The 10989-nt window shown below is 42.5% G+C and overlaps 1 protein-coding gene across 1 annotated transcript in view; it reads right to left on the bottom strand.

The window, feature by feature from the left end:
- Positions 1-461: 461 nt before the first annotated feature.
- The window catches only part of LOC124555990 (organic cation transporter protein-like), a 349132-nt gene continuing 338604 nt past the window's right edge, over positions 462-10989 (bottom strand). The window contains exon 9 of the mRNA XM_047130035.1: positions 462-885. Within this exon, the coding sequence (XP_046985991.1) occupies positions 586-885 (300 nt within the window). The 3' untranslated portion in view covers positions 462-585. The remainder of the gene's footprint in view (positions 886-10989) is intronic.

Raw genomic sequence — 10989 nt, 5'->3', positions numbered from 1 at the left:
GTACCTTTTTGTAACACCCTGTATATCATACGCGAATTTCACATTTCGTGACCGAGCGAGGTGGCGCAGTGGTTAGCACAATGGACTCGCATTCGGGAGGACGACGGTTCAATCCCGTCTCCAGCCATCCTGATTTAGGTTTTCCGTGGTTTCCCTAAATCGTTTCAGGCAAATGCCGGGATGGTTCCTTTGAAAGGGCACGGCCGATTTCCTTCCCAATCCTTCCCTAACCCGAGCTTGCGCTCCGTCTCTAATGACCTCGTTGTCGACGGGACGTTAAACACTAACCACCACCACCACATTTCGTGCACAATTTTTGTAAAAGATAGAGACTTGAAAGTGATTTTTGTCGTCGCACGAATGTCGCAATGTTTTCCTTAAAGGTTAGATGCCAACTAATTTAAATCAAACAATATTATACATTTCGATTTTGTTTTATTGATACATCGAAATCCCACAAAATAACAGGGTCGGAACGAGAAAGGGCGGGTAAGAATTAAACGAGAAATGTGTCTTATTTTTGTGGTGTCCCGAAGAAGAGTACTCGCTGCCGTGCGCGGTTCTGTACGTGGAGAAAAGCGCGTGTCACAAGTGGGAGATGTAGTCTTGCGGCTGTGGCTGCGGCGGCGACTGCTGGCGGCGGCGGATGGTCCAGGCGAAGAGGCAGCACGTCTCGTCGGCGCCGAAGGCCTCCGCGTCGCGCAGCGTGCGCGGCAGCTGGCGGTGCAGCGTCTCGGGCAGCAGCAGGCAGAGGGCGGCCCCGGCGGCGCACAGCAGGCTGAGCAGCGCGCCGCGCCACGGCGGGCCCAGCGCCACCACGTGCGCGCTCGCCGCGCCCGCCGCGTAGCCGCACACGTGCACCGCCGACACGCCCTGGCCGCGCACCTGCAACACTCTCCATTAGTTTACTCATCCAGAGCGGTAAGGGCCATCTGTAATACACTGCTGGCCACTAAAACTGCTACACCACGAAGATGACGTGCTACAGACGCGAAATTTAACCGACAGGAAGACGATGCTGTGATACGCAAATGATCAGCTTTTCAGAGCATTCACACAAGGCTGGCGCCGGTGGCAACACCTACAACGTGCTGACATGAGGAAAGTTTCCAACCGATTTCTCATACACGAACAGCAGTTGACTTGCGTTGCTTGGTGAAACGTTGTTGTAATGCCTCGTGTAAGGAGGAGAAATGCGTACCCTCACGTTTCCGACTTTTATAAAGGTCTGATTGTGGCCTATCGCGATTGCGGTTTATCGAATCGCGACATTGCTGCTCGCGTTGGTCGAGATCCAAAGACTGTTAGCAGAATATGGAATCGGTGGGTTCAGGAGGGTAATACGGAACTCCGTGCTGGATCCCAACGGCTCTCACTAGCAGCCGAGATGACGGGCATCTTATCCGCATGGCTGTAACGGATCGTGCAGCCACGTCTCGATCCCTGAGTCAACAGATGGGGACGTTTGCAAGACAACATCCATCTGCACGAACAATTCGACGACGTTTGTAGCAGCATGGACTATCAGGTCGGAGACCATGGCTGCAGTTACCCTTGACACTGCATCACAGACAGGAGCGCCTGCGATGGTGTACTCAACTACGAACGCGGGTGCACGAATGGCAAAACGTCATTTTTTCGGATGAATCCAGGTTCTGTTTACAGCATCGTGATGGTCGCATCATCACTGCAGTGTTTTTATATTTTAAATTTCAGAACTTACCGCCATTTTACAGTTTTTTACAATGTCACCATTTTATCGCCTGTTTTTCTTGTTTCTTTCTATTCTCGTTATGTTTTTTAACTTTTCTGTAGGCTGTACAGCAGCATATTACACTGCTGCCAGCCCGCCAACCCTCTGGGGAGGGGGGAATTGAAATCCAATAAAGAAAAAAATATTCTCATTGTTTGAATGCATTCACAGATCCGAAGATGATAACTGTGCTTATCGAAACCGGTACTCGACGATAAAGGTCGTTTACAGGCGATCTTCGATAAGAACTTCGCCTTCTCTCAATCAAAAAGCTTCTGTCTGACGGCGTTGCTGCAGCGCATGTACAACGTAGTGCGACTCCGATGCGGGTATATAAGCACCGACATGTAGGCAAGGGATTAGCGTCGCATTCGTGTTTCTCCGACGCGCGTGCGGTAAACGCGCAAATGTGAACTTATAGCGACGTAATTACTAAATGCGTTCAAACATGATCAACGTGCAGTTGTTGGCTGCCAACAACACTGGTAGACATCCAGCGGAGAATGGAAAATGTGTATAGTGCAGCAAGTCTGTGGAAAACCTCGGTTGTGAACTGGTGCACCACGTTTCGTGCTGATCTCGTTTCGACACCCATACCACAAATGTCGTTACGCAGAAGTAAAACCAACTCAAGTGGGAGACTCTCGAGCACCCGCCCTATTTTCCTGATGTCTCCCCGTGCGATTTCACGCATTCGGTCCCTTAAAAAAGGACTTGAAGGGTCTAGGATTCCTGTCAGACAAGGATGTGTCTTCAACCTGGTGAATCGGTGGTAGGATTGCCTCAATGCTCGCGGCGATCTTGCCCGCCTGACATCGATTCTCGACTGTACGGCCCCACGAACAGAAACTTTTTGATCGCTCTTTGTAGTTTAACATTATTGGTGAGGTGGAGGATGCACAAACCCAAATTAACTGTTTATTTGCAAATAAAAGAAAAAAGTCTTGTTCTGAATATTCGTGAAAACATTATCGATTATACTGAATAACATGCATCGATTACGGAAAGATTTAATTTTTCCGTAAAAGCATTATTTTCTTAATGCTATGAAATGTTTCCTAATTTTCAACCACTATTCTCACATTGTTAAAAATAAGAGAAATAATAAGTACACTTATATTAGCTTAATCTTCGTTGTGATGTATGATTTGCTCATATATTTGGAGCAGATGATATTCATTCAATGTCTTGTTCATTACTGAAACACTTGTCACGCGTTGGAACTATGTGTTGTAAGCACAAAACATTTACCGTACTGTTGTTTAGCTTTTCTATCTTTAAATCCAAGACACATCACGTACTAGATTGTTCTTTTTAAGAGTCTGATGCCGGCCGGTGTGGCCGAGCGGTTCTAGGCGCTTCAGTCTGGAACCGCGCGACCGCTACGGTCGCAGGTTCGAATCCTGCCTCGGGCGTGGATGTGTGTGATGTCCTTAGGTTAGTTAGGTTTAAGTAGTTCTAAGTTCTAGTGGACTGATGACCTCAGATGTTAAGTCCCATAGTGCTCAGGGCCATTTTAACCATTTGCTCAGAGCCATTTGAGCCATTTTTTAAGAGTCTGATGGGTATAAACAAAGAAAGTTAATACATGAGTTTGAAAAATTGGTGAAAATCCTAGATGAAAGTTTCTTCCAGCGCAAAAAATTCCCACGCCACAAGTTTTCTGAGCTGTAATGGTTGAAAATTACTTACTTACCAATTGAGTTATACGTAACCAAGAACTAGAGTACATATAAAACAATTTATTTTGTAATTTCATCTTAACATATTTCTGCAAGCCGAGACACTCTAGTACTGTGATGGGGTTTCATAAACCCCAGCAACGGAAACCGCTCCTATCTTCCTCCAAAACCGAAGCTAAACTGTTGTTGACTACAATAACGCCAACTACAAATTGCAGAAGTAATGTATAGAAGTGTTAGAGTACAAATTATGCTCCATGTGATGACAACGTTGAGACCTACAATCGACTAGGGTGTTTGAAACCCGAGCACAGTGACGAAGGGTTAAATTGTTTCACCTTTACCGCGTACTGATACTTTCCGGACAATATCGGCCAAATTCTTCATTTCTGTCTCCGTGGTACCATAGCTGCTGTATTGTGTGATTCAAACGTTGTTCACATACTGAAGGACCTGATAACGGAATCGAAATGTCAACTCTGGAATAGGAAACTGTAGTCTTGGAAGCAATCCTGAGCGAGTGAAAGCATTAAAATGCCACGAACAGAAAGGAAAACCGCGAAAGGTGGCATTAAACTGCACGTGCACAGCTTCTGGGCATACTGTTTTGCGATCTCCACCTGAGAAGTCCCAGTAAGGTTCAAATCGATATACTCACACTATTCTTCATCTTTAAAAACGACCTTTTTTGGTCAAGTGTTCGCTTGTAGTGAACACAAGACCCACTATAAATTACATAATATGTTTTGTCCGAAGCTTCATAGTCAAACGAAGAGTGGGAAATGGGCAAGTGGGGTATCAAATTCACCAGTTCGGGGTGTAGTTTTACAAAGAAGAGTTTATTTGTTGGAGAGTAATTAGGGTGATTAGTAAAAAATTAATTGGTGATTCGAGGAAAGTATCCGTCTGCATTTTCATAACCAAACGAAGGTACTTAATTGCTTGAAAGTAATCAGAGTAATTAAGAGAAGTTCAACTGGTGTGATTCCTTAGAATCAAGTACTATATACAGGACATTTCAAAAGCAGAAGTTAATCTCAAATGGCGATAAGAGATTAACCAAACTCAGCAAAGGGAAGAATATTTACCCATTTCTTAAAGTTCTTGCATTTTGATCTTAATTTAGTTCCTGATTTGTTACACAATAACGGATATTTAGGCTACCAAAATATTCATATGAGAATTATTCAAGTGTAACTGCTAGAACTGTACTGATCTAAGCAATTTGCACTGAGTATGACTCGGATAGAAACGTTAATTTCACTTTCAGTCCATCTCCTGATGACTTACGGAATGACAGTGTGTCCCTGCTACCTAAATTTTACAAAGTTTTGTGGGAGTTGGCAATCAGTGCTGAATCAAGGCATGCGCAAAGATCCTCACTGTTCTAGGTGCACGTTCCGCGTACTGTAATTATTAAAATAACATACAACTCATTCGACTGAAAAAGTCCTTAAGCGTACTGTCTGGAAGGAATCACTGTGGTGGTAAGAAGCGCCTACTTCTGAAACGGGTGGGGATTGGGGTGAAAAAGAACCGTACCTCAGGCCCTCAAAAATGTGTATGTAACACAAACACTACGAGGCAATTATTGTGGCCATTCACGGTGTTGTTCTGTAACCCTGAAAGAATTTGGATACTATGAAAAGAAACAGAGTTGTGCAGCACCAAAAGAATTTTGCGAAGCCATCTGTTAGCAAACTGATAATGATTTTTTAAATTTATTCTTTTTCAATAATGACACAAAAACTAAATTTTGGTTGGAGGAGTTTGATTTTCTGTGAGATCTAACCCGTCTTCACGCCAGATAGCTGCAGGAGACACCATATTTAAATGAGATTCCGAATAACGGTCGAACCCGGTGTTCTTCACTTGACTTTGCTAGAGGTAAAGTACGTCTTTTGATGCTTGTTAAAATTTGTGGCTCAGGTGAGAATCGATCACGAAACCTTCAAATAATGGGCACGAACTAGTCCACTACACCCCCAAACCCACAAAAACGAGGTTGAGAGACACAGACTTGTCGGAGATCGACTTTTATTGAAATTAGTCGCGAGTTTGAGCCTGCTATTTCGTTTGTGTTTTAAACCACATTTGATCTGCTAAAAGTATCACACTGATGGAAACACAAAAATAATTTACTTGTTTTCTAACCGACCCTTAATAGCTAAACAATCCAGAAACAATTACGCATTAGAGCTGCTTCTGTTTGTCCTGATCGAAACAATTGCTGATCGAGAGTTTTCTCTCGATGTAGCAGAAGACGGCCCTAAGCCACCGGTCTCCTGAAGCCAGGCAGCGTCCTCCCAGGTGATCCCGACGAGTAAAGTAACAATAGAGGTACGATCATTGCTAATGCAGCATATGACGCGAGGAATATTGAACTACGAAATCTATCACTGTCGACAAATTTTACCTAAAAAAACTAAGTTGGTGCACAAGTCCGGTGCATATTGTCGCGGTGGTTGCTATGAGTGTGTTTATTGTCATATTTTATTTGTCGTTCTAGTATTTTACTGGTTGTGATATTTTGTATGTTTCACCTTTGTTGGTTATGAAGAGTATTTTTAAGCATTAGAAAACTGCGCCAAATGGAGAAAGTATACCATTTGTCATATTATGTTCGCATTGGATATTGATTAGAGCGGTGGATATAACATTCGTACTGTTTCTAGGAACATCGTTTTGATGTGAATTATTCGTCACAGTCAATGGACAAGTTCCAGAAGTCAAGGAAAAGAGGGAGGCAAGGTGCGTAGGGTTTAATGTCCCGTCGACAATGAGGTCATTGGAGATGGGGCACGAAGGATGAGGGAAGTAAGCTGTCCGCGTCTTTCCAAAGGCACCATCCCAGAATTTACCTTAAGCAAATTCCGAAAATCCTGGTAAATCTAAAGCCAAGTGACCATACGTGACTTCAAACACCGGGGTCCACGAACCATACTGTAGGCGTACTGTGTGCTCTCATTCAAATCAGTGGGTTGCAATGCATGCATTTTTGTTTGAATTTTATCAGTTGCCTCTTCGAGCATACCTATCGAACATCTTCACTGGTGAGAAGACGTGGTGCCCTTATGTTAACTACAATGAAAGATACTATTGGTTGAGCCGTAACTGAAATATCTTGACAACCTGCTTGAATCCATGACGATAATGTTATGCATCTCATGGTACAAAGAAAGTGCTGTGTACTACGAACTGCTTCCTGAGCAAATGTTTACCTATTGCAATTGGCGTTTGTTGTCAATAACTGAGACACCTTGCTATTACTTTTTTGTTTGCTGATCAAGAAGACTGCAAGAAGTGTTGCTACTGAACGTCAAAGCCCGCCAGCTCTCTCATTCTTCTGACCTTGCACGCTCAAATGTTTACCTATTACGTTTCTTTTCAATCATCAAGAAACGTGACCGGACGACATCTTTAACTCCAAATTAATGGGTTTCTACAGGTGAGAAATTGAAAACCTATTCGAGCGTAGTCATAGTGATATAAATGATATGGGAGACTATATTTCTGATGATTAATTTATGTTTTACGTTTATTTGTTGTGTTCAGTAAACTGTCGGAAAAATGTTGCAAAGTGTTCACTCTACCAACACAAATGAATCGTGATAACATTTAAGAAAAAAGATTTTTTGAATAAAACAAAGTAATCCTAACACGAGCATACTCAAATTCTCACACTTTTTATCTCGAAACGATCTGTTTCTATGTGCTGTCCACATCCGTACTGAAGTAGAGCTACAGACCTACCAAATCAAATGTGTGTGAGTTCCCAAAGGACCAAACTGCTGAGGTAATCGGTCCCTAGACCTACACACTACTTAAACTAACTTTAACTTATGATAAGAACATCACACACACCCATGCCCGAGGTGGGACTCGAACCTCCGGCGGGAGGGGCCGCGCAGTCCGTGACATGGCGCCTTAAACCGTACTGTCACTCTGCGCGGCAGAGAACTACCACAAGTCTGAAAACGTAGCAGCAAGAGTAGACATATAACGTAGTCCAGTTAACAAATTACTCAGTGCCACAATTAAGTCAATACATTTATGTATTTACAATAAGTTAAAACTTCACAGCAGAGACAGAAAAAGCAGGCTTTAAATAGTATGCAATTGTGCAAAATTTTCACCTTTACATCTACAGGGTACTGACTCAAGTTGGAGAGAAAATGTGCGAAGGAGAAGTTTTCTTAAGATTTAATTACTGATTATTCATCTGCCTGATTGCAGCTCTCTCCCAAAAGAGGCAGACATCTTCGTCAGCGAGACTTGAACTGACAGCTAACGCATTTTTCTTTTCGAAAGGCGAACACGTTCCTGCTGAGCTAGAGGTCAGCTGTAACAAACATCACTCCCTCTTTAGTCCAGTGGTGACTAAAACGGATAAGTTAAAATGTAGAAGTCGGAATTAGTCATAGTGTCTGCTTGGATTCGCTAACTTCATCATTTCTTAAGTGAAAATCATTCAGAATATCTAATTGAACTGACAAGAATGTATCTACTCAACATAGTAGGATAATTTTCAGCCACTCCAGGAAGTAAATTGCCGGGTCCAGTGTTGTCAAACATATTCTGGAATGTGGCTTAATTCCTCCTTAGTACCATGAGGCACAGTGTTTGCACAGCAGAGCTGTTTACTTGAGTGTGTCCTACTTGGCGTCTTGAAGCAGGCAGCGGAATAAAGACTTTTATCATAAATTTATTATGCTAAGCTGTGTAATTCATTTGTATTAGTACCGTGCATACTTTGTAATGTTTTTCTGTCATTTTATTGAAGGAAAAAATTTGAACATGTCAGATAAATTAACCATCAGCGATATAGTCTCCCATATTATTTAAATCAATCTGGCAACGCTCAGGTAGGTTTCCCACTTCACGGTCGTAAAAACCTATTAATTTTTTGTTGAATATGCCGTCAAGCCAAGTTTGAAGCGCATTTTCTCAATGGTCGTTCGAAAAGGGCCCTAATAGGTAATTATCTGAGCGTGCAAGACAGAAGAATAAGAGAGCGCTGGCGGCTGTCGTCGTGCAGTAGCAACTTTTTATGCAGACTTCATGATTTTTTAAAAATATTGTAACAGCAAGGTGTCTCAGATGTTGACATCAAAAGCCAGTTGCAGTAGACTTAACCTAAGGGAGTGGTTCGTAGCACACAACAATTTCTTTGTGCCATGAGATGCATAAGATTATCGTTGTGGATTCACGCAGGTTGTTAAGGTGTTTTTGTTAGGGCTCAACCAACAGTTTCTTTTAGTGCAGTTAAGGGCACCATGTCTTTCACCAATAAAGATATCTGATACAATTTCCATCCTTTAATTACAAACACATGCTTTCTTAGAGGCTTCTGTCACAATTTGAAAATGACCTCTAATACAGAACAGGACACTTAAATCATTCTGAGAGATTCCTGTTTTATTTGAACGTTCGTGAAAGTGTTGTAGATGCTTAATATACACTTATTCGTCACGTGTTTCTACAGAATTCAGCATGAAATAGATTTGTCTGAAGTTTCCAAACAACGCCGATTCCAATTTTAAAAATAATAATTCTCAGTTTCTTTATGGAAACTTGTCAGAAAGTCACATGGTAACCTGCGCCACACAACTATTTATACCGACCAAATCTATTCTATAGAGGATGCAATCAGAAATATCTGAAGCCCATTAGAGTGCTTAAAACGTATTTAGTTAGGTAAATGAGTGATTTTTGCTGTCGTTTTTTTCTTATGCCAATGTGACTCGATATAATAATCATTGAAATAACGTCACGTACCCTCTCAACCTGTGAAGTTTCGTTTCGTCTCCTTCCGTTCCGGGTGATCCACTTTTTTGTGATGCAGTAATTCTCCATGATGAAAAATTCATTTTACGAGTCCGACCGTTCTGCAGATAATCTGTGCTGCTTACAGATACAAGTTTTGGAAACACAGAAACTGTGACAAATCGGTTGGTGGTTCGCGGTGGATGGAGGTTTGTAGTTCTACGTTAAAATTAATTCGTTGAACTCACGCCTCTATCTGTCCGCTGTCCAATCTCTAATCCATCAAGCTCCCTCGCTGCAAATGTCGTCAACACTATTAAGGTTGGTATTAAAGACGGAAGAAAAATCTCTAACTGTCTTAACATCACATATTCTTCAGATGGCTGAGCTGATCAGCAAAACTGACAATTAAGAACCAAATTTAATTAATTAGACTGTCTTCCTGCACATTTACTCTACAACTACAGGCCGGTGTGAAACATTTAGCATGCTATTGTTCATTCATTCAATATTTTACTCTGTTCTCTACATCATAGCATAACGTTTCTCATATCAGAAATTAGACATAAAACATTACTCCGTCTCGTGGTATAGAATCCAATAGGCAGGGAGAAGGCAGGGTCGTGAAAATGTTCTAAGTGGATGCTCTGTTGTAGTAACACGATTTAAAGGACATTAGATTCCTTGCTTATGTGGATGCTTTGTTGTTAACATGATTTAAAGGACATTAGATTCCTTGCTTATATCCGGTAACGCCTATCGGCTGAGGATGACACGGCGACCATTGGGCCTTTCTTGCTTATTAGCCTATTTTTTTTGTTACTGAACTGTTCAATGAAGGAAAACAATTCAGATCAGTAACATGAAAAGAAACTGACTTTCAACAATTGACAAATGCACTATGTGATCAGAAGTATCCGGACACCTGGCTGAAAATAACTTAAAAGTTCGTGGCGACCTCCATCGGTAATGCTGGAATTCAGCATGGTGTTGGACCATCCTTACGCTTGATAACAGCTTCCGCTCTCGCAGGCATACGTTCAATCAGGCGCTGGAACGTTTCTTGGGGAATGGCAGCCCATTCTTCACGGAGTGCTGCACTGAGGAGAAGTATCGATGTCGATCGGTGAGGCCTGCAACGAAGTCGGCGTTCCAAAACATCCCAAAGGTGTTCTATAGGATTCAGGTCAGGACTCTACGCCAGCCAGTCCATTACAGGGATGTTACTGCCGTGTAACCACTCCTCCACAGGCTGTGCATTATGAACAGGTGTTCGATGGTGTTGAAAGATGCAATTGCCATCTCCGAATTGTTCTTCAACAGTGGGAAGCAAGAAGGTGCTTAAAACATCAATGTAGGCCTGTGCTGTGATAGTGTCACGCAAAACAACAAGGGGTGCAAGCCCCCTCCATGAAAAACACGACCACACCATAACACCAGCGCTTCCAAATTTTACTGTTGGCACTACACACGCTGGCATTCGCCATATCTACACACTGCCATCGGATTGCCACATTGTGTACTGTGATTCATCACTCCACACAGCGCTTTTCCACTGTTCAATCGTCCAATGTTTACGCTCCTTACACCAAGCGAGGCATCGTTTGGTATTTACCGGCGTGATGTGTGGGTTATCAGTAGCCGTTCGACCATGAAATCCTAGTTTTCTCACCTCCCGCCTAACTGTCATAGTACTTGCAGTCGATCCTGATGCAGTTTGGAATTCCTTATGTGATGGTCTGGATAGATGTCTGCCTATTACACATTACGACCCTCTTCCAACTGTCG

This window comes from Schistocerca americana, chromosome X (assembly GCF_021461395.2).
Source record: "Schistocerca americana isolate TAMUIC-IGC-003095 chromosome X, iqSchAmer2.1, whole genome shotgun sequence".
NCBI lineage: Eukaryota > Metazoa > Arthropoda > Insecta > Orthoptera > Acrididae > Schistocerca > Schistocerca americana.
This window is presented reverse-complemented; position numbering and strand designations above follow the sequence as displayed.